General features: G+C 42.3%; 1 protein-coding gene across 1 annotated transcript; it reads right to left on the bottom strand.

Moving 5' to 3' along the window:
- Positions 1-167: 167 nt before the first annotated feature.
- On the bottom strand, positions 168-25909 carry LOC139464573 (elongator complex protein 2-like). Its single transcript, XM_071246091.1, has 20 exons — positions 25784-25909; positions 23830-23927; positions 22729-22795; positions 22171-22333; positions 21230-21310; positions 20215-20279; positions 18803-18869; positions 18029-18196; positions 16658-16753; positions 14929-15029; positions 13650-13772; positions 12955-13110; positions 10417-10608; positions 8585-8744; positions 7929-8059; positions 6396-6567; positions 5087-5205; positions 4502-4623; positions 1836-1934; positions 168-687 (listed from the first exon to the last, which is right to left on the bottom strand). Exons 1-20 carry the CDS (start codon positions 25907-25909, stop codon positions 537-539), a joined length of 2457 nt encoding a protein of 818 aa, XP_071102192.1. The 3' UTR covers positions 168-536.

The raw sequence follows: 25909 nt of genomic DNA, 5'->3' as shown, positions 1-25909 counted from the left end.
ATTACGTTAATTTCCAATTAGTGGTTCAGAAGAAGTCGTTGGATTTATTTTGGACGTATGGCAAATTAAGTAAATAATTTGAAAACGAACAAGAAAGTGCCAGATGTGAAAATCGTGACAGTATCAATATGTCTCAACTTAAAGAAATTAGTTTTTTTTATAAACTTTGAGCTGAGTCTCTACAGTCGTCAACTTTACCACATGTCATTGTCAGCAATTGACTGCACAGATGTTACCCATCCAAACTCTGTGGCCATTGTATGCAACCATTCATTGTTCAACTCTGCACTATCACAGACACACACACACAGTGTTGGGGTACGACAAAACCAAATCACTTCATACAAGTTCTGTGAACAACTTCTGATCCAGAAGCCCCAAGGTGAAGGGGACAAAGAGTCCTGAGGACCAAGCCCTTGAATCCTTGTTGACCAGATTTCTCTTGCATCCTTATCATCATATACACTGGTGCAGATCTAGGCTTGAAAGATCTGCGGTTGTTCGGAGTGGAGCTCAGTGGTCATGTGTGACACACATCATAATTTGCTGATATCAATGTCATGTACTTTGACTGCATGATCCAGTCCACAGCTCGCCAGTTGCAACCACGAGCCAGGTCCTGTTGATCCAGCTCGACCAAGTCGAGGACGGAACCGGAGTCTCTTCACTGCCAGATGATGAGCATTTCTGGTTGTTAGGGAAGTAACATCAAGAAACATCCTGTCCCACTGTTTGAGAGTCCACAAATGTGGAAGTAATTTACAATTTTAACATTCAATATTTTCAAACTGGATCTGTTTAATATTGTTGGTTAGTTTGTTGTTTAACGCCGCACTCAGCAATATTTCAGCTATATGCTGGCGGTCTGTAAATAATCGCCTCTGGACCAGAAAATCCAGTGAACGACATCATGAGCATCGATCCACGCAATTGAGATTGATGACATGCATCAACCAAGTCAGCGAGCCTGACCACCCGATCCCGTCAGTTGCCTCCTAGTTTAATAGATATCGTACAGTCTCCACCTGCCTCCATACTAAACACCCCACTTCACATCATTTAATTGTCTCCAAGTACCTGAGGAAGAAAGAGGTCACTGTTCAAAGTGAATCACCTCCATCGACATTTAATGTTCACATAGTTTGTTTAAGAAAAAGGAAAGTGTAGAGGAAGGGAGGTAACCCTCATTTCCATACGAACATTGTTTTCTTGAACATTGTTTTCTTAAATATTGTTCCTTATTATTCCACCCTACCAATGGTATCTTTTACAAAACACTTCTTTATTCTTTTTTTCAATCACTTTCACTATGGTCCAGACTCGATTAATTACAGACCACAGTCATATAGCTGGAATATTGCTGAGTGTGGCATTAAACAACAAACAAATGAATGAGAGTTACCAACCGGCCTCAATGTTGGGTTGGTGATATCAACAACATAGCAGTCAGGCCCATTGATGACAACAGAGTTTGCAAGAAATCAAACATTGAAAACTGACTGACACGTAAAAGAAAGCCCCCCAAATCTTTTTGATGAACAGGATGTGTTCATGTCCATTAAAGCTGGCGGTGGCAAGTCCCATTTCCCTTTTCTCGATGTTTGATTGGTGGATATAATGTTAATGAAACTCAAGTGTCAGCATATTTGTTGATGGAAAGAATGTTTTCATGTCTATTAAAGTTTACTGGAAAGAAAGAAATTTGATTTGATTCGGGCTATGAAAAAGTGGCCCCAAAACAGATACAGACGAGTATTATCACTTGTGTAGAATTAGTTAATGGAGATGTCATGTCTATACTGTGACAAGTACTAATCATGAATCGAGAAGGATACGATTGTGTGAGTGTGTGACAGCACGTCCAGCTCCTGTCCTTGGCACACCATCGATACAGAAGAACCTGCCCACTCTCCAGACCAACAGCAAACAGGTACCTGCAGATCACACCAAATATAGGTCAGTACTATAGGTCCTTGACACCATTGATACAAAAGAACCTGCCCACTCTCCAGACCAACAGCAAACAGGTACCTGCAGATCACACCAAATATAGGTCAGTACTATAGGTCCTGGGCACACCACCGATACAGAAGAACCTGCCCACTCTCCAGACCAACAGCAAACAGGTACCTGCAGATCACACCAAATATAGGTCAGTACTATAGGTCCTGGGCACACCATCGATACTGAAGAACCTGCCCACAGCAAACAGGTACCTGCAGATCACACCAAATATAGGTCAGTACTATAGGTCCTTGACACCATTGATACAAAAGAACCTGCCCACTCTCCAGACCAACAGCAAACAGGTACCTGCAGATCACACCAAATATAGGTCAGTACTATAGGTCCTGGGCACACCACCGATACAGAAGAACCTGCCCACTCTCCAGACCAACAGCAAACAGGTACCTGCAGATCACACCAAATACAGGTCAGTACTATAGGTCCTTGGCACACCATCGATACAGAAGAACCTGCCCACTCTCCAGACCAACAGCAAACAGGTACCTGCAGATCACACCAAATATAGGTCAGTACTATAGGTCCTGGGCACACCATCGATACTGAAGAACCTGCCCACTCTCCAGACCAACAGCAAACAGGTACCTGCAGATCACACCAAATATAGGTCAGTACTATAGGTCCTGGGCACACCATCGATACTGAAGAACCTGCCCACTCTCCAGACCAACAGCAAACAGGTACCTGCAGATCACACCAAATATAGGTCAGTACTATAGGTCCTTGGCACACCATTGATACAGAAGAACCTGCCCACTCTCCAGACCAACAGCAAACAGGTACCTGCAGATCACACCAAATATAGGTCAGTACTATAGGTCCTGGGCACACCATCGATACTGAAGAACCTGCCCACTCTCCAGACCAACAGCATACAGGTACCTGCAGATCACACCAAATATAGGTCAGTACTATAGGTCCTGGGCACACCATCGATACTGAAGAACCTGCCCACAGCAAACAGGTACCTGCAGATCACACCAAATATAGGTCAGTACTATAGGTCCTGGGCACACCACCGATACAGAAGAACCTGCCCACTCTCCAGACCAACAGCAAACAGGTACCTGCAGATCACACCAAATATAGGTCAGTACTATAGGTCCTGGGCACACCACCGATACAGAAGAACCTGCCCACTCTCCAGACCAACAGCAAACAGGTACCTGCAGATCACACCAAATACAGGTCAGTACTATAGGTCCTTGGCACACCATTGATACAGAAGAACCTGCCCACTCTCCAGACCAACAGCAAACAGGTACCTGCAGATCACACCAAATATAGGTCAGTACTATAGGTCCTGGGCACACCATCGATACTGAAGAACCTGCCCACTCTCCAGACCAACAGCATACAGGTACCTGCAGATCACACCAAATATAGGTCAGTACTATAGGTCCTGGGCACACCATCGATACAGAAGAACCTGCCCACTCTCCAGACCAACAGCATACAGGTACCTGCAGATCACACCAAATATAGGTCAGTACTATAGGTCCTGGGCACACCATCGATACTGAAGAACCTGCCCACAGCAAACAGGTACCTGCAGATCACACCAAATATAGGTCAGTACTATAGGTCCTGGGCACACCATTGATACAGAAGAACCTGCCCACTCTCCAGACCAACAGCAAACAGGTACCTGCAGATCACACCAAATATAGGTCAGTACTATAGGTCCTGGGCACACCATCGATACAGAAGAACCTGCCCACTCTCCAGACCAACAGCAAACAGGTACCTGCAGATCACACCAAATATAGGTCAGTACTATAGGTCCTGGGCACACCATCGATACAGAAGAACCTGCCCACTCTCCAGACCAACAGCAAACAGGTACCTGCAGATCACACCAAATAGAGGTCAGTACTATAGGTCCTGGGCACACCACCGATACAGAAGAACCTGCCCACTCTCCAGACCAACAGCAAACTGGTACCTGCAGATAACACCAAATATAGGTCAGATCTACCCATTCATCAAAGTAATTTATACAGCAGTGTTGCTTAACTCACATACACATGCAGACTGTTAGTAGTAATAACATTATTATTATTTTTCATAAATTTGTTGTTGCGTGGGTGGGAGTGATAAACTTGAGCAATCTCCATTTTGTTATTATAAATGTTTACCACACATAGTTTTTATGCATTCGAAAAATACTAGGGATGAGAAGAAATGTAGAGTTTTACATTTATTTTCTAAATTCAGTTGGTGACTGTTTCCTGTGCAAGTGACAGTGGTTGTTGTTTTATGTCACAGTAATCAACCAATGGATGAAAGAATGAGTGCCTTTTAATGCTGTTGGAGTAAGATGACCAACCATCAGCTTTTATGATCAATTCTGTAGACAGACACAAAATCTTCAATGAAATTAAATAGAAAGATATGTGAATACCATCCGATCTGAGGTCTGATATTAAAGATAATGATAACTCCACAGGGTGTCTGCCCAAGTAATCCCACTTACTGTCCTCCCACGGTGCAAGGAGCACTGTCCACTGCGGTCACAGACTCGGACAGGACCAGACTGGACACTGCTTTAGCTGCACCCCTGTCCTCAGTCACACTGCACAGTGACCATACCATAGCCTGCAAACAGAACCAGGTATTCATTCATGGTTCCTACAAAACTTGAGCCACCAAATGCTGGTAATTTCAAGGTAAAGAAGACAGCATTCTTCCAAAAGGATTAACTATGACATTCTTACTTCATTCAGGACATGGGCGGATACAGCTTTTTTGAAAAGGGGGGGATGCACAATTAAGATCTATTTATTGTCTTTGGTGGTAATTTATACAGAAATAAAGATTTTTTTTCGAAATAAAAAGGGGGGGTGCGGTCGGGTAGCCTGGTGGTTTAAGTGTTCGCTCGTCATGCCGAAAACTCGGGTTCAATGGGTACAATGTGTGAAGCCCATTTCTGGTGTCCCCCCCCCCGTGATATTGCTGGAATATTGCTAACAGCAGTGTAAAACTGTACTCACTCACTAAATCATTCAAATTCAACTCAAAACAAAGCCAAGTGATGTGGGAGTCCATGGGTTGATCATACCTTCTTGTCCCTGGACACTGTAATGTAGTATTGGTCATCGTGTGTCCAGCAGCATGCCCAGATGATGCGGGAATGTGAGGTCTTCTTGTCAACACTGCTGACTCGCTCCCACGTCTCGCCTACAGCAAAACATGATAGAGTATGAGCCAAACAAACCTAGAGTAATTATATAAGGACATGACCCCATTAGGCCGGGCTCTGCTATCCTGCATAATAGTGGAACTTGAAATAAAACGAGATGTTATTGGGATGAAATGGTTGCGGATGTGGAGGTACTGGTGGACTGTTAAGCAAACTCAATGCAGCAACCACAGCCATGCAAAGAACGGCAGATGAATGTACCGTTAAGAGTATAAAATATGTGTTGTATGTAAAAAGCGGGTGAGTGAGTGCTGATGCCACGTGACTAAATGACATAGTAAATATAAACAAACGCTCCTAGACTGGATGTGCCAAGATCAGATCTAGGCCAGAGACAATGGCACCATTCAAACCAGCACCTAGATGAAGGTACAGTGTTCCCTCGTTACTGCGCTCTTCAATATAGCGCTAACTCGGTTATAGCGCGCAGTAAAGCATAGCTCCCAAAATTTACTAACATTTTTGATAAACTCAAGTTTTCAAATGACACTATGTTTTCCCCCATCTCAGAAAACATTATCACCAGGTCACCTACCACTTTCGACTCGACCTTCGTTAAACCGCTGATCATCTATAACGCTCATCAATTATTTGGACCCCGAAGGTAGCGAGGGATCACTGTATTTACAACTATGACAATACACCTTAAATTACCCAGAACCCCCTTGATTATGTCAACAGGTTTCAAATATTACCACAAGGTCACGATATGATACGTATCATGATACAAAGGGCCTGATACGATACTAAGGTCACGAAACAATATGTATCACGATATGCATATTTATGTCAAATCACATGGAAACTTCCTGGCTATAAATATTTCAGAGCTGGTTCCAAAAGAAAGGCTAGCTGGAGACATGTTCACAGCAGCTCTTTTTAGAAGTAACTTGAAAAGCTAATTACAGCACATTTTGCAATATTTGACTGAAAAAACGCTGGGGTAGGGATCATTAAACGAGTAGCAAGTAATTAATTTTAGCAACTGTCTTCTATTGATACAGAAAATAAATGTATCACGTATCATTTCTTAAAGTCATGAGGCACCATTACATTTTATTTTAGCATGTGTATCGTCTTGTAGTGATACAAAAAAACAACGTATCATGTATCGTATCAATCCAACCCTTCCCCACGACAAGGGGCAGTGTGTGGCGGCCTGCCCTACCTGTTTGTTGATACAGTGACCATGTCCGGTCTCGGGACACAGCAAGGAGGTACTGTCCGCTGGGTGAGAACGCCATCTGGGTGACCGTCAGTGTGGCGCCCTCTAGTGAACCGATCTGTCTCCATGTTGATGTGTCCCACAGCAGGATGTTGGCAAACTCAGCTTTCGAGGCCTGGAGGACATGACAGCTGCAGTGTTCTCAGAGATGCCATACAACACAGCAATGATTATATGAAATAATCACATACATATATCATCCCTATTTAATACGAGTCAAGGGCAGATCCAGCATTTTCAAAAGGGAGCGGCCCAAAATATCAAAATTGTCTCTCAGACAATTTAACAACCTATAACATTCTACATTTGGTTTTCAAAAGCGGTTCCTGGTCCGGACCCCCTGATCCCGCCCCCTCATGTCTCCCCTCTGGGGCCTGAAGTGATGCTGGTCTCACACTTTTACCACTTCGGTGAAACCCATGAGCGCGAGTATGGCCCTGACAAACCTAGAAACATACAGGGATGAGAATGGATATTTTCCTTTTCAGCTGAAACATCTTTGCAATGTACCGTCCATAATCTGGGGGTGTTTACGGGGGGGGGAACCATCAATTTGAACAAATTTGTGGTCACTAAAACTCCCGGATCTGCGGAAGATTCTCATCCCTGAACATAATTGGGGCCAACAAGTACTCAAACCCACGATCATAAGTTTAAAATAATAAGCAAATTGCCGCGCCTTAGATGACTGGGCCACCCGTGAAATAGAACACATAGCAGCTTTGAACAGTATTCCAGTAACATTAAGGTGTGTCAGCTTAATATGAGATGAAGTTCCACAGAATATAAGTGTTTTCCACTTTGGTTGTCAGATATTCACGCAGCAAGGCCCGTTGTCAAACAATATGAGGGCATTATCAAGCTACAGTGGCCCGCTCATTTCTGTAACAGGTGGGCGGTTTAATGATAATTCTATTCATTTTAGCTATAATTGTTAATATTTCATTAGTTACTGGAGGCATTAGAATAGATTGTACAAAGCCATCATAAGCTATCATTAACTTTGATACTTTAAGTGTAAGATTTCCATTAACGTGGCATTAAATTAGGGTAATCCCCCATAATTTCTTGACAACTCAGTTTTAAGACAAGTTAGGCTAAAGAATAGTCTAAATAGTCTTGGTTCTCAGGCACCGCCCGCATCATCATAAAGTTCGCCACATGATTCGTTTTTCCAACGGTAGTCAAATACTGTATTCTAGTATTTTACTCATCAAGGAATACATTCAAGTAGGAAGGCCCTTTCCCAGGTTGATTGTACACAATTGTTTATTGATTACACATCTGTTTATTGGTTCCATACTGAACCCCCCTCCTCCCCCCCGAAAAAAAAAGAAAAAAAAGGGAAAATAAAAAGACACCACCCGCCCACACTATATTTTCAAAAAAACATTGCCTGAGAACCAATTCTTTTATTTATCTGACCTAAAACTCTGATACAGACTGGTCCTGTTGACATCTGGGAGTCCTCCTTACCTTACAGGCTGTGGCCACTACTGTTCCAGCAGGGTTGCTGGCCAGGGCAAACACCTCGTAGCCGTGCCCGTACAGCTTCTGTGTCTCCGGCCACAGTGTGTTCTGCAACAAGTTCTCCTCACTAGGTGGCGCTGGGAAAGAAAATACCATATTCCACAAAACTATCTGAGCAATGTACAGGGTTTCAGATGGGTTCAAGTTCAAGGACACTGACTCATTGTCATCCCAAAAGTCCCAAACGAATATTTTCAAATTGGTAATGATATTGAGGAATTTCCTTTAAAAAGTTGATTAATCCATGAAAATGTCCTATTGCCGTTTGCCTCAAGCAATTGCCTGCATGTCCCTGTGTTCATTCATTGTATGTACCGCATACGTTCTATAAAACAAATAATAAAAATTTAAAATGATATTTTGTTTCTGAGATAGTGTGTACACCCATGCACACGCACATGCACACGCACATGCACACACACACACACACTGTGAGAGCTGAAGGGGAGATACTGTAAATATGCTCAATAAACTGTGTTTGTGTTAATATTCAAGTTGGTATTTCCACCATCCTAAGTGTGCAGTGAGGCCATCTTATTGTTGATAGTCATTCCGACTATAACGCGAGCAAAGACCACCCACATTTTTCGCATTTAATTCACCTGTGAGTGCTACAGGTGTAAAGTACACATCAGGGTACTGCTCGTTAGGATGGCGCTGTAGTTCTCGGTCTGTCTTCAGACTGTCGTCCCCCTGGAATATTGCCTTGTTGGACAGCCCCAGGGCGGGGACACTAGCTCCCTCGGGGAGAGAGGACACAGTCTGAAATGTACACCAAACAGGGTAAAGGGGGTCTCAACTCACGTGACAGTCCTAGATTAATTAAGTCAAGCCCTTCAAACATTGCCATGTCTGTCTGCTACCCTCAACTGTATGAAGCCTAAGAATCTTAAGGCATATGAACATGATGAGCATCTAATTTCACAGAATTGTCTCAGTTGTGCATACCACACTAACTATAAGGTCCAGACCTAGATTTCAAATGAGACTTTGTGAAGCACAGTCCTTGTTAAACAAATCAAAGCACAGGTGTTTATCATCTTCCTGAGGCAAGGGAGTTCACTGATTAGTCCAGTTTCCACCCTTGCCCAACAAGGCTGGTATTATGGATTTACATTTTGGCTGGACTAACGAGTCTATGCATGGTCCAATCAAAATCGCGCATCTAAATCGAAATCCAGTTCGTAAACTTTCATGCAGATTTAGGTCAATTGCAGGCTTTGCAAAGCATTTGCCAACTTATTGTCATCAGATATTTTCTAACTCTTTTCATGTTTTTAAGCCATGTGCTCACGTGATTTGATGAACTTCTCGATGTAAGATTCGTTTAATCTCAATATAGATCTTGATTATCTTGACTGGGCGCCGCCATTTTGTTTGAGACAAATGCAAGTGATACGAGAGGTTGAATCTGATTGGTCCATAGATGCATAGAAGGGACATAACTCGTAATAGCCACTGGTGGCGCTACAATCGAGCCCAGGAATTCCAGCCTAGTTCGGCAAGGGTGGAAACTGGACTTTTGTGGTCAGTTAACTTCCTTGCCTTGGGAAGATGAGGTGTTCATAAACATGACAAATGGGTACAAAGCTTATTTACTGTGTCCTGTGCCGTGATATTGTAACAGGATATTGTATATATAGTTTTTAGGAATATAGTTTTAGCTCTTTTCATTTCAAGTAGTTGTATACATCTTCATTAGTTGTAGTACAAAATGCATATGCTTGGGTAAAGAGTCCAAGCAGTTGGTCCAATTTTATTGAAGGGTGGACAGGTTAGTCTATTCCTGTCCCTTTGTCACCAACTCTCTAGGTTGTCAATACAATAGCTTTCAGCTTCCTAGCTGATTAACATTATCTAACTACAGCTTTCCTCCTTAACATTTGCACACTTTTTATTCACTCTGCTTATAACTCTGCACAGACAGGACATGGACTACATATAGTTCAGGAATGCGATAATCCTATATGATGTGGGTTTATAGACACACCCCGGTGTCACCCACAGGGGTGATTGATCAATTGTGATTGATAATGGAATAAATGTCACCTCAACAAACACAACCGCAGCTTGTCATTTTTCATAATGAACCACCCCTGCTACAATATTGCTAGAATATTGCTAAAATGGCGTTAAACCATACATGAAAGTATGTTTAAATATGTTTTGTCATGTGTATGAACACCTCATCTTCGCGAGGCAAGGAAGTTTGTTTATAATGTCACACTCAGTGGCTTGTAAATCAGCGAGTCAGGACCAGACAAACCAATGACTGATATTATAAGCAACATCCCATATCAAAGTATGATGACACGCAACAAAGTCACGTAGCCTCCTCATCACCTCATCCATGACATCAAAAAACAAACTTGTCACAAGCAAGGGCCCTGGGAATCCCCACAGGAGTAGAATGCGTTTTATTCCTGATCATTACCTTTTTCTTCAACTCCGTGTCGAGAGGAACACCACAAATCTGGCAGAAGTTGTCGATGAAGTTCCGTGGGGCGTGGAACACACGTGCAACCTTCTCATCGGCGCCGGAGACAAACTGGTAGCGACTGATCATGCTCAGGCACTGCAGGTCGTAACCATGGATCTGGGGTCGTGCCAGCTCATACCAACATGTCTGAAACCGTGTAGGAATGATTTAAGAGGCTGCAGCTCTACAACAAGCATGGGGGACAGAGGAACTACCCCTTGATTCTCTACAGCTCTACAACAAGCATGGGGTACAGAGGAACTACCCCCCGATTCTCTACAGCTCTACTAACATGGGGTACAGAGAAACTACCCTAGATTCTCTACAGCTCTACAACAAGCATGGGGTAAAGAGGAACTACGCCCCAATTCCCTACAGCTCTACAACAAGCATGGGGGACAGAGGAACTACCCCTTGATTCTCTACAGCTCTACAATCATGGGGTTCAGAGGAACTACCCCCCGATTCTCTACAGCTCTACAACAAAAATGGGGTACAGAGAAACTACACCTTGATTCTCTACAGCTCTACAACAAGCATGGGGTACAGAGGATCTCCCCTGATGCTCTACAGCTCTACAACAAGCATGGGGTAAAGAGGATCTCCCCTGATGCTCTACAGCTCTACAACAAGCATGGGGTAAAGAGGAACTACCCCCCAATTCTCTACAGCTCTACAACAAGCATGGGATACAGAGGAACTACCCCCCGATTCTCTACAGCTCTACAACAAGCATGGGATACAGAGGAACTACCCCCCGATTCTCTACAGCTCTACAACAAGCATGGGGTACAGAGGAACTACCCCTTGATTCTCTACAGCTCTACAAGCATGGGTTACAGAGGAACTCCCCTGATGCTCTACAGCTCTACAAGCATGGGGTACAGACGAACTACCCCTTGATTCTCTACAGCTCTACAACAAGCATGGGGTACAGAGGAACTGACCCTTGATTCTCTACAGCTCTACAAGCATGGGTTACAGAGGAACTCCCCTGATGCTCTACAGCTCTACAAGCATGGGGTACAGACGAACTACCCCCCGATTCTCTACAGCTCTACAACAAGCATGGGGTACAGAGGAACTACCCCTTGATTCTCTACAGCTCTACAAGCATGGGTTACAGAGGAACTCCCCTGATGCTCTACAGCTCTACAAGCATGGGGTACAGACGAACTACCCCTTGATTCTCTACAGCTCTACAACAAGCATGGGGTACAGAGGAACTACCCCCCGATTCTCTACAGCTGTACAACAAGCATGGGATACAGAGGAACTACCCCCCGATTCTCTACAGCTCTACTAACATGGGGTACAGAAGAACTACCCCCCGATTCTCTACAGCTCTACAAGCATGGGGTACAGAGGAACTACGCCCCGATTCTCTACAGCTGTACAACAAGCATGGGATACACAGGAACTACGCCCCGATTCCCTACAGCTCTACAACAAGCATGGGGTACAGAGGAACTACCCCTTGATTCTCTACAGCTCTACAACAAGCATGGGATACAGAGGAACTACCCCCCGATTCTCTACAGCTCTACAACAAGCATGGGATACAGAGGAACTACCCCCCGATTCTCTACAGCTCTACAACAAGCATGGGGTACAGAGGAACTACCCCTTGATTCTCTACAGCTCTACAAGCATGGGTTACAGAGGAACTCCCCTGATGCTCTACAGCTCTACAAGCATGGGGTACAGACGAACTACCCCTTGATTCTCTACAGCTCTACAACAAGCATGGGGTACAGAGGAACTACCCCTTGATTCTCTACAGCTCTACAAGCATGGGTTACAGAGGAACTCCCCTGATGCTCTACAGCTCTACAAGCATGGGGTACAGACGAACTACCCCCCGATTCTCTACAGCTCTACAACAAGCATGGGATACAGAGGAACTACCCCCCGATTCTCTACAGCTCTACAACAAGCATGGGGTACAGAGGAACTCCCCTGATGCTCTACAGCTCTACAACAAGCATGTGGGTACAGAGGAGCTCCCCTGATGCTCTACAGCTCTACAACAAGCATGTGGGTACAGAGGAGCTCCCCTGATGCTCTACAGCTCTATGACAAACATGGGGTTCAGAGGAACTACTACCTGATTCTCTACAGCTCTACAACAAGCATGGGGTCCAGAGGAACTCCCATGATGCTCTACAGCTCTACAACAAGCATGGGGTGCAGATGAACCATCCCTGATTCCCTACAGAGTTTACAGCCAACACTTTGAAAAAACTTACACTGTGGATGTCATTCAATGACATATTTGCAGAGTCTTCCTCTTATTGATGTGGTCAATTCTATATACATCAAGTGAAACCTTAATCTGGATTGTGAGCATTTCTGAATAAATGAACCACGACGCAAGTAATGTTTAGTTAAACATATTTTGATGTTTCCTACAGATGGTGGGATTTCAGGACTAATGATTGTCTGGAAGGAGGGGTTTCCGGTATATAGAGGCTGTTATAACTGACTACTCACCTCTCTGTCCGGTGTCACCCATGGAGCATGGAGCCTGGTGGTCTGGTCCTCACTCACACTGACCAGGAACTCGCCTCCCTCTCGATCCCAGTCTACATCCTGCACACTGGCAAAATGACCACCGCCGGTCACTGTCGGCTCCCACGTCAAGGTTGACTGAAGAGTATAAGTATGCAGTGAGTTGAGGGAGGGAGTTGAGCGAGGTGAAAAAGGTGAGTGAGTGTTTCAGTGAGTGAATTGAGCGAGTGAGTTGCAATTTTTAAAAATTCTCAATAAGAATTAAGACAAAAGTCAAAACAAAATGTTTCTCATTAGATGCTTGTTCTCAAAATTACAAAATCACCATGTCAACAAAGCTTAAGTATTTTCATTTGTTTTTCTGATACAAACACTGCCAGTATTGTTTAAGTAAGGATAAATAACTGTTACGTTGTCATCTGGACAAGCTTAAGCCATCTACAAGTACTATAAAAACAAGATTTTTTTACAGGAGAAAACCAACAATTATTGAAAGATTTGAAAGAAATATTCACATTAAATGTTCTGCTTAATACAGAAATCATGTTTATAATTTTTCATGGCCCAAAACCTGAATTACTGATTTTACATCTACTTATCTTTGGTAAGATTGCACAGGAAGAAAGTCCAAGGTCTATGAAACATGTAGTATCTGTTGCATGTTAGAAGTGTGTTACCTGCTGGTGTGACCACTGGTGAAAGGCTCCGTGATAGCCGTGAGCTAGGATGGACTGACCATCAGGACTCATCAATCCTCCGTAGAAACCCAGACTGTTGCCGCCGACCTCCCCAACTCTCACCTACAATGACAGGTTCATCCCGATTATGTCTCAGTGACTAAATAAACAATTCAGTTCACAATACACTCATGTTGTTGATCATAAGTACTATTATACACAGAAATAGTACACAGGGCTGGAGGGTGGGCAATAAAATTAAGGGGAGACCAGAGATAAAATAACATGGCATAGAGGGGGGGAGGGGGGAGGGGGGATGGATGTCTAGTGGATGCATTGGTCGCCTAAATGCTAAATGCTATTTGGACAACTAGGGGATGGGTGGTGTGTCTGTGTGTATGTGTGTGGCAGGGGGATGAGTGGGGGGTGGGGGGTGGGGGGTGGGAGAGGTGCATTAAAAACAGTTCTATTTTTTAGAATATAATTTTTAATAAATTTAAACATTATTTACGGGACGGTCATTTATTATAAATTTATTATTGGGAAGGGGGCGCATCATGAAAAAATACTTGGGTGGGGGGCATGAAAAAATATAACAGTAAATGAGCGGGGTTCTTCAAAATATGATACAGACCTAAGTCCAATCCCACCGTCCGATATAATAAATGACCAGTCCCTGAATCAGACTTGCATGGGACAGATATGTCCAGTTTAGAACAGAAGTCCAGATGAGACAAAACTTGAAAGCAAGATTTTTCTGTCTAGGTAGAGGGTCAGACTGTTCTGTTCAATCAGTTTGCAGTCAGTGCACCTCGGTGGTTGAGTGAGCGATGGTTTTACGCCACTTTTAGCAATATTCCAGCTGTATCATGGTAGATGACACCAGAAATGGGCTTCACACATTGTGCCCATGTAAGGGAATCGAAGCCCGGTCTTCAGCATGACGTGTGAATGCTTTAACCACTAGGCTACCCCACCACCAGCCTCAGTGGTTGAGCTAAATTCAGAGAACAACAGCTACTGAGTATTAGCCCAAGCCCCTGGGCTGGTGGTCTGTAGATTGCAATAACATGTCTGATGACTCTGACAATGTTACAGAAATTGCTCTGCTTCTGAATGTTGGTGAGAATATCATGCCATTTCCATCAGTAATCTAGGGAGGTTACTCTAAACTACTGGATCTCTCATTGCCTGGACAATTGTTAAATCTTAAATACTGACTAATGTATTTTAACACGGTCATGCATATCATATGATGTCAAGAAAGACATTCACTTACCATTTCAAGCCACACTCCCGCTGCCACATCAAACTGCCATACGATCATCGTCTTGTCCATTGATGCTGACAGAAGGCTCATAGGCTGGTGCCACTGGTTGCCTAGCAACACAGATATTATATACAACAAATGTGTCACACTGCCCAAATATCTTGAAAAATCAAAAGCATCTCTACATCTATTCAGTTTTGATGCTTTGGTGTGTGTTTTGACGAGACAAACAAGTGATTGATATTATGAGCATTTTCCCAACATAACTAGTGAGGGAGTGAGTGAGTTTGGTTTTACGCTGCTTTTAACAATATTCCAGCAATATCACGGCAGGGGACACCAGGGGGCTTCACACATTGTACCCACGTCGTGAATCGAACCGGGGTCTTCGGCACAGCGAGCGAACACTTTAACCATGAGGCTACCCGACCGCCACCTCCCTACATTACTAGTGTACGATAATACACAATCAGCCATGGCATTGGGCCTGACCACCCAATCCATTTTGTAGATTCAAATAAAAAGTTCTTGCTGACCAATTCTAACCCATAGTCACCATGGAGGGAAAAAGAATATTGATTAATGTAGGCCCTAAGTGATGACATTTACCACTTTGGTCAAGTGAGGTGAAATGGTGCTCAACATTCAAGATTATTTCACTTACATAGCAACGTTTTACCATGTTAGACCCATGATCATGTGTAAAGTGCTGATAAACCAACCATCTTAATCTGGAATTAGAAGCTTTGAGCAGCAGATCGTAGCAGCTAAGGGACACAACTCTGCATAACACTTCAGACAACTGGGCATCCTGTCCCACCTACAATGCTTTTCGTTCAACAACTTTCCCACCACATGAGGGACCGGTCATTTTTTGTGTCAGAGACAGATGTTAGGCGGATATAAAGTGCTTTTGCATTTGGCTTTTCAACCAAAAATATAATATTTTTAAAACATTAGTGCATTTTCAATTGTGTGTGTGTGTGTGTGTGTGTGTGTGTGTGTGTGTGTGTGTGTGTGTGTGTGTGTGTGTGTGTGTGTGTGTGTGTGTGTGTGTGTGTGTGTGTGTGTATGTGTGTGTGTGTGTGTGTGTGTGCGCGCGCTAATGCCATTTAAGACATTGCAAATCGACAATGGCTGTTTTCATGCAATCTTTGTCAAATATCAGACCACCAACATTTTCCAATAACATATATATCCAATTTTTACACCAGATTTTTAGTGTAGTCAAGTTGAACTACAAACTACCTGTGCATTTCTTTTTTTGAAGAATGTATATAAGCATTATTATGCTTTTCACTGGACAAAAGAAAATGTAAACAAAAATCGGAAAAACATGTGGGTGATTGTGGCTGCTTGTACTAGTCCTGACTGATGTCAATTTTATACTGCTTGCCCACTGAGATACCATACTGACCCCGAATCGACCAGTCCCTGCTTTAGCCCCTTGATGCCAAGCGCCAGGCAGGGTAACAACAAGTACCATCTTTTAACATGTTTTTGTATCATGCTGCCGGGAATTGAACCCACAACCTTCTGCTCTCCAGATAGATGTTCTACCACTGGATTACAGAGGCAGTCTCAAAAAACTTTGACAAAACCCTCTCTATGAAAAATGAACAGTCCCTAAACAGCTCTCAGAAATCAGGCACCTATGCCAACTTCACCACCAAAATAATGTAGAAACACATTTTTTATACTTGTAAGCAGAAAAGCATACCTGTTCACAGATATTTACCTTTCATCTCCTGGGGCCGCCATCGGACAGTGTAGATCCAGTTTTCATGACCGCTCAAAACAGACTCCAGACTCACAGCTAGAAATTTCTCAACACCTGCAACATGTTTGATTGATTTCACAATAACATGTATGACAGGAAAATGGACAGGAGACGGATAATACAAAATTATATATTTTCGGTTTTTCGAGAGGAAAATGCATTCATTTTTAGAATGAAATAGATCTTCACTTATGTATAGAATACATCGATTTCCAACATGTCACCAACAATACCTGACAAGACTCTGAGCATGTTTTGCCTCTGTTCTTGAAATAGATTGAGTGAGTTGGGTGTAACATTACTTGTAACAGTATCACAGTTATATCACACTGTGCCAGCTTCCTATGGGAGGAAAGCCTGAAGTGATGCAGGTCTCACACTTTTACAACTTCGGTGAAACCCACGGGGCACGGGTATGGCCCTGACAAACCTAGAAACATACAGGGATTATGATGGATATTTTCCTTTTCAGCTGAAACATCTTTGCAATGGAGTTTCCGGCATTCCCAAGGGTAGCCACTCTGCACAGCGAATTGCGGTGCCTTAGATGACTGTGCCGCTCGTGAAATAGAACACATGAAGAAAATAATGAACCCAGTTCTCACAGAGTAAAGACACTCACAGGATGGTGTCTCCGTTTCCAACAACTAATTACTTTGGTTCTTTGTGGTAACTGTCAATGCATCACCTGACAATGTGATACACTGATGCAAATACCCCTGTATCAATTTATGTTTTAACTCTGCATCAACTTTCATAAGTTTTGCTTGAAGTTTTCCTGATAGTCACTGTGGGAATTGATATCAACAACTCCTTCCTAGCCAGGTCAAATGGACAAACAAACAGTTTGCTTTGGGTTTTTGAAAATGTTGGGCCAAGCCTACTGGTTATTTTTGAAACCAAAAAGGAGCAACTTTTAAGTTTGCACCTGTTGGTGTGCTGGTCCAAGTGTGTCACATATTACATAAGCCCACAACAGTGGGCTGTCTCAGTTACATAGTGAGACATAGCCTGTTAGTGCATTATTCACAGCAGCAGAGTTTAGGAATAAGTGATGCCTGTATTCCGTAAATAAAGACTTATGAAGATATTCAGGTGTGCAAGCTAGAAAGGCTCAATGGGTAATTACATACAGTGTTATAGTGTATTAAAATTTTCATGCATATTTCTACACAAGAAAATAAAAAATAATTGGGTTATGATGATATAAGTTGCATTTTCTAAACAAATACTCAGTTTCCTCTGGATCTCTGGGATATGTATATACGAGGTAGGTGCAGCGTGACATGTAGCGTGACATGTAGCGTGACATGTCTGACAGGGACTCACCATTGTGGTGAAAAGCAAACGTGTTTTCCCTCATCTTGATGTCTTCCTCCAGGGAGAGGCAGCTGATGGAGGAGGAGGACGTCCCGGTGTTGCTGTCCCGGCCGGCCAGTCTCCAGATGCGGATGAAGTGGTCCTGAGAACAGCTGGCCAGTAGCAGGTCCCCACCGTCTACACAGCAAGGGAGGGACACAGACATGTGTGATTAGCTGTGTCATGCCTTCATACTTCTAGAATGGTGGATGTACCTATCCAACTATGCTGAACAAAACATGTTAGGGTCCTGAATATTTTTGGGGATATCTTTGTTGTTGTGAAGACAATTTCATAAAAACATCCAACAAAATATTTAGGATCCCTTAAACTTTTTTTGTTCAGTACATATCAAAATGGGACATCAATCATTAAAGGGTAGCAAGTTATCAACCAAAATTACAAGTTACCTTGGTAACTTATGAGACGAATTTGTCAAATCTTAAAGTTTGAAATATTTGTCTGAAAATTCAAATATTGGTAGTTTAAACACGAGTTGTTGTTTTTTCTCTGGCACTTGCAAGTTTTGGACAATGCATAATCTACACAAATCAATCCATAATCTCCAAGATCAATTGCAAAAACTACACAAATCAATGCATAATCTCCAAGGATCCAATGCAAAATCTACGCAAATCAATATATAATCGCCAAGGATCCAATGCATAATCTAGATCAAGGCCTTATCCCTCTGACAATGTTCTGATGTTGAGATCGTCTTGTTCAGCATCAGCAGCTACTCACCCTCCATAGCAAACTCCATCCCCCTGACCCAGTCCTCGTGGCCCGTCAGCACTCTCTTCCTCACAAACTGGGGACCAACCACAAGCTGATCAGGCAGGATTATTGGTATTTAGTTTTACGGAATAACTTTACTTTTAATTTCCAACCTGCTATAAAGGATTGGGTTTATACATACACAATCTCAAGGTTGACAAGATTCACTGTAAGTGATCAAACATGCAGATGGTTTACATTGTTATGGCAATTCGGCATAGTGTGTTTGTGGCAAAACCAAAATCAAATTGGGCCACGCTAACACGACTACCATTTCCTGATTGGCTGACAATAGAATGGGATTTGAATGTGTTGAATTACAGTGTTGAATAACATCGAAGATTTTTAGATTGTTGTAATGACATATATTTTTATAACAATTGATTGCAATATGCCTTTACGCTTAAGGGGGTATTTAAGATAGATAAATCGCAAAGAACAATGAAGAACCAAGCATGGTTTATTTCACAATAAACCATTGCTCTATGGTCATTTCTGGCTATTCGAACATGCGCTTGCAACTTAATGATGTTGTAAATTGTACAACGTTATTTTTGAGAGGGAAAAGTCTAGTGAGTTGTTCTCCATAGATGAAGCTGGGCAAGGGAGATAAACGCAATGGTCGAATGACAACTTCCAAATGTGGGAGAGATATGACAGTTGGTATTGGGACAAAAGGTGCAGATAACTGACATGAAAATTGGGAATATTATGGTAGTCAAGCTTGGTGGCTTAGTTGATAGTGTGTCATTGTACCCCAACAGTTGCTCATAATATCAATCACTGAACTGTCGGGTCCAAACTTGATTATTTACATATGCTGGAACATTGTGGTGTGCTGTGGTAAAAAAAACTAGGCTGGACCAGATAAACAAGTCACAGACAGTTTCAGCAACGATCCAGACCATCGGGCACAATGACACACCCTCAAACAAGTCACAGAATCTGACCTCCTGATATATTTAAGTCCACTCCTAAGACAAGCATAGGTGAGGTGAGGTGAAATGGGGTTTAACGTCGCGACCAAGATTTTTGCACTTATATAGCAACAGGCATGCACGTGTGGCTGCTTGTACGCTGAGATACCATGCCGCAGTTTTAACACGAGTACCCCACCCAGACACAGTACACTGACTCAGAGCCGACCAGTCCTTGTTTTAGCCCCTTAATGCCGAGCACCAGACAGGGTAGCAATAACAACCATCTTTTACCGTCTTTTGGTATGACATGGCTTGGGATCGAACCCAAGACCTTCCGCTCTCCGGGTGGAATTTGTACCTCTAGACCACAGAGGCGGTGACAAGCATAGATTACCATGGTTACTGGTCACTATTTCTAGCCTAGAATCTCCATGGTTTGACCCTGATAATGACACACACCTGTCCTTCCTGCAACACATACAGGTGGATCTTGGAGTCGTCGGCACCACATGCCAGCACTGGAACTGGAAGAGAGTACAATGGGTGAATCAGCAGTGTTCTAATTCAAGGGGGTTCTGGGGTCCTTGAGCATGTTGAGGTTTGCTGCTATGATATTTGAATCTTGAGACCCCCTTATTCTTAAAGTTTTAGAATTTGGGATATGACATGGATACTTGCCATTCGTGCATAAATTTGAACACTGGTTGATTAACATAATACATTCAATAGTGATGCAATCTCATTAAAATCAGATCTTAGTTCTCGCTACCGCTAAATAAAGATCTGAGGACATCCCATTAAGGTTCACGTCAGAACGACCTTTCATCCGACCAATCAGAGCGTCGCTTACAAGATCATGCAATCTCGAAAACTTTAACACGGGGTATTCCGAACGATAGTTACGAGCTTAATGACTGAATCCATACAATCTAGGCCATCTATTAGCCATTCCAGATGTTCTTTTGTTCAGGTTATAAATTTTTATCGAGAATTTGTCAAAATATGTTTCAAAGTGTAATCGCCAATTTGAAATTAGTGCTGTAAAGCACAAGAAAGCTGCCTTCTGATTGGCTAATGTCAACTTTTTGTCGGTCATTCCAAGGCACAAGGAATGTTTGCACAAGGTCGGTCTGACGTGACCCGTAATGGGATGTCCTGAGATCTTTGTGTAGCCAGAACTAAGATCTGATTTTAATGAGATTTATAGTGACACTTTTGGAAAACGACCTTTCATTTCAACATGAATGGTATAAATCAACAATAATGGTAGCATTTCAACAAGACTGGAATACATGTAGCATCAATCTAGACGTGTGTTAGAGCAGTAAAGATGTGAGTTCTCTCCCTTGATCAGGTACCAGACGGACCCATGCCTGGGTACATGAGAACCTGTCACATCCCTTATGACTCAGTCCATCAGTTAGGCCTTGACAGTATACATGTTTTCTGACAATCACATCTATCAGTCACTTACTGTTAGTGTCTGGGATGAGAGAGAACGCAACAGTCAGCACAAAACCTGTCCCGAATGTCAATACTTGCACCTCTTCAAAATCTGTTGAGAATCAAGCAACAAACATATATATATTAATTTTGAACAAAACGTTTTCTTTTAAAAACATCTATTGAAAAGCAATATAACTTCCACAAGTAGTTGAACACGTATGTTTAGTGAAAAAACATGGATTTACGCCACAGTCAGCAAAACTTCACCTACCTCACGGCAGTCTGTGAAAAACCCCGTATTGAGGCCCCTAGCATCATTTTCAGCAGAATTTAGTGTTACTATATGGATTATTATAAGCTGAGCTTATGATGCTGGACAGAATGTTACTAGACCTAATATGATAAAGATAGGATAAAGAAACAGGTGAGCTACATTTTGGAGAATCAAACTCGGGTCTTTGGAGTGACAAGTCAACCCTTTAACCACTAGGCTACCTGACCACACCACTGCAGTAGAGTCAGTTTGGTTGAAAGCTGCTTTGAGTGAGAGAGTGAGTTGGGTTTAACGTCACTTTTAACAGTATTCCAGTTAAATTGAGGCGTGTCAGTTTAATGTGGTAGGAAAGCCCCAAGTGATGCAGGTCTCAGATGTTTACCATTTCGGTGAAACCCAGGAGCACGGGTATGGTCCTGACAAACCTAGAAACCCACAATCATAGGTTTCTGGCGTGCCTAAGGGACGCAACTCTGCACAGCGAATCGCGGCGCCTTACAGTATTCTAGTCACATCACAGTGGGTCAGCTTCACATGGGAGAAAACCCCATAGAGATAAGAGTTCTTGAATGTTTACCACTCTGGTCAAGCCTGATCAAGTTGTGGCATCTGACATATCTTGAGGAGGTTCACCAGATTCTGATTCGTAAAAAACTAAAAACAGAACATCAAGTCATAGGAGTAACTTTTTCTACCTTTCTCTGGCTCTCGTCTCCAGATTCGGACAGTAGAGTCTGTTGATGCTGTTGCTATGTATACAGTCGCAGTGTTGTGGTCAAAAACGTTGGGGCAAACTTTAACAGTTGCCACAGCATTCACTGCCCCCGTATGCCCCTTCAATGTAGTGGTCAAGCTGTACTGGAAACACAGAAGGAATTTTTTGTAAGTTTGTTTACAGATTTTTGGCTAATAACCTTTGGTTGGAGGTCAAACAACAATATTATACTCACTTATGCAACATAATCAAGGGGAGTTAATTCTGAAATTAACATTACCAGGTTCTACTGATGACCCTTGTCAGTGTCTAGAACATATTTGCTACTTCATCCCATGGGACTATTTAGGGACAGTTTGCCAGTATGAGACAGTGCTCATAATATCGATCACTTGATTGTCTCTTTGAGACCCGATTATTTACTGACTGTCGTCATACCTGGAATATTCCTGTGTGTGGCGTTTAACTACAAACAAAATCATCAACTGTTAACATGGTTAACCAACCGAACAAACAAGCACGTTACTGTTCTACTCACATGTTCTCCTTCCTGTCTCCATACTCGCACCGTCTTGTCCACAGATCCAGACACCAACTCATCCTCACTGCCTGTGCATCAAGAGATATATAAAACAGATGAATATTGCTTGATGTCATAACTAGTTGCTCACAAGCAAAGTCTACAAATAATGATCAGAAAAATGAGTGTGTGAATGAGTATGGTTTTATGCCGCTTTTAGCAATACTCCAGCAATATCACAGCAGGGGACACCAGAAATGGGCTTCGAACATTGTACCCATGTGGGGAATCGAACCCAGGTCTTCGGCGTGACGAGTGAACGTTTCAACCACAAGGCTACCCCACCGCCTCAATCAGAAAAAAGATTTGGTTTGGTTTACTTTGTTGTTTTAGGCCACCTTATACTTATACTTTAAGGTATTATACATTTAATATTGCTGAACTGACTAGCAATGTGATCAAAGGTTTCACAGTTGACAGTTTTAAAACCTTGTGGTGACACACATCTTGAAACGGGCAGTGTTTACAGCAGATGACTTTCAACAGATATACAATCCATCGGTCGGTATCGTTCCCTTTCATTTTTTAGTTTGAACCTGCCTTCACAATTAAACGCCAAATTGCACATCAAGAATATAGAAGATTGTTTTTAAATCCCTGGGTGCCAATGGCCTTTAGTCCACCAGACTGTTTTGTTCAACTAGTTTTGTTTGTTGTTTAACGACGCACTCAGCAATATTCCAGCTATATTACGGCGGTCTGTAAATAATCGAGTCTTAACCAGACAATCCAGTGATTGATATCATGAGCATCGATCCCCGCAATTGGGATCGATGACATGCTTCAACCAAGTCAGTGAGACCTACTTTAAAGTTATTTTACAAGTCATATATTAAGTTAATATTGTTGACAGAGTCAGCATACAAAACAACTCAGAACTCCCAATGAGGTGTCACCAGCTCTTCACTTGTGATGATTCTCAGAAGATTGAAAATATAATGATCTGCTCACAAACGTTATTATATTCCAAAGAGTTTGGAATTTGGGGTAAAAAAGGTCCACAAAGAAAGTGACTTTAAAACATCTCTACTATTCTGGGCTCACAACTGCTTGTACAACTTACTGTTATCTGGGTTCCTTATCCACTGAACACAGTTGACTCTGTCTTGGTGGCCGGTGAGGGTGGAAACAACACTGGCAGGTTTTGTTGACCAGCTCTGGGTAAAAAAACACAATTTGTAAATGTCACATCAATGCTAACCATCATAATAATTAATACATGCGTCAGACCAGTGTTCGAAATATCCGACTGTGGCAGGTAAATCTTGTGTTTCATTTGCCGGGAACAGGAAATAGTCACTGGGGGCTAAGTCTGGGCTGTACAGTTAAATCACCCACCCTACAGCCCAGATTTAGCCCCCCAATGACTATTTCCTGTTCCTGCAAATGAAATCTGCCCTACGTGGAAGACGCTTCCAGGATGACGAGGACATAAAGGCTGCCACAGAAGCGTGGTTAGAGGGCCAACCTGCGGATTTCTATAAAAGTGTTATTAAAAGCTTGAAGGACAAATAGAATAAGTGTTTTGAGGTGAATGGAGATTACATTGAAAAATGAAAGAGCAAAAGATATTCTGCGAATTGGTCTTAAATTGAAGTTGCAAAACTTATTGAACGCCCCTCATACATAAGTTTTCAAGGAATCAGTTCAGCGCATTACGCAATACATTTCAGAAACTTATGTGGGGGTAGCCTGCAACCTCATGGTATTGCGTTACTTGTTATATACGCTAAAGTTAAACGGAACAAAATGCACTCACTAACCTTTATGATTATTTGTGTTCTCTATGTCAGATGTCATTTATTTGATCTAACTATGCATATTTTTCCAATAAAAGTTCATTATTTAGGTTAGTTGGGATGAGTGAAATCAAGCACAAGCCTCAGCTCGACAAGGGAGAGCACTCCAGTGTATCGCAGTATAGGGAAAAGTTGTGTTATGGAGGCCCGAAACGGACCTGCCACAAAGTATGATGTCAGACTTCAGTGATTTGTCCACATAAGTGCATAGACAGCACAAGTAAAATTCTGAATTTGTAATAAGTAATAGGTATTCAATGCATATTTACCGAAAAAAATATGTGTTTCAAAATCAACAACAAAATATCAGAAAAGATATTTTAAGATATTTGTTTAAAAAATTAGATGAAAACAATTTGTTAAAAATAATGGAAACATGCTAAAAGTTAATGAATATATAAAAAGCACTTCTAGTATGCCCAAAATATGAATCTTTCAGTGAAGAACGTACTTCTAAGGGAGGCATCATGACCCATATGATCTCCTTATAGATTATAGCCACACAGCGCGAAAAATGTGCAGTCTATGTGGGAAACTGTGGACTATATCATTGTCCATTGATAGATAGGAGTAAGGCAATATGAAAAAGAAGCCAGGAGGAAGTATCAATGCCTTAATAAATCCTTACTTACAGCAGACGGAACATTCCGAAGAAATTGAAATTGTTTATGATGCGTGCACTTCTTGGTTACTGATTTGCATTAATAGACAGCCACTAAGAGGCATGTCCCATGTGAACTACCGGAAATCCCAAATGCTGCGATATGATGAATGCCCGGTACCACGGGGTCCGAGTATACATGTCTGTAGAACCTGTGTAGACAACGACGCCTTCTGCCATATTTTGGTGTGACCCTCCCTTGATTCACTCTGATCACCACCCCTCATCCCCCATAATAAATGACCAGTCCCGAAATATAAATGATAATCGCTGAAAAATGTTCAGTATTGTGATGCAATATTCGTGCAATGATATGCAATGGACTCTTTACAATACATGCGATACATATCAACCAGGCATGTGTCGAGTAAATATGACTTCGTTTAGACTATCTTGTTCATTTTGACAGTCACGTTTATCTTTACCCCCATTGTTGATATTTCATCAACACATGTGTCAACAGTTGTGAAAATTGCGATTTTAAGCGTGTCGGTTCCAATCAGTTTATGCGCAATATAAGCATACCAGTTCGAAACAAACAAGGAATTATTACCTCTGGCCGATAGATAGCCACAGCTCTACACGATGCGTAACAAATCAAATTATTTCGTCCCCAGTCGGCACTAAACGGCGTACGATTACACCCGCAACTGATGTAACATGTGTTTATCGACGCCAT

The sequence above is a fragment of the Haliotis cracherodii genome, unplaced genomic scaffold (genome assembly GCF_022045235.1).
Source record: "Haliotis cracherodii isolate W230 unplaced genomic scaffold, xgHalCrac1.p SCAF_17, whole genome shotgun sequence".
In the NCBI taxonomy this organism is placed as follows: Eukaryota; Metazoa; Mollusca; class Gastropoda; order Lepetellida; family Haliotidae; genus Haliotis; species Haliotis cracherodii.
This window is presented reverse-complemented; position numbering and strand designations above follow the sequence as displayed.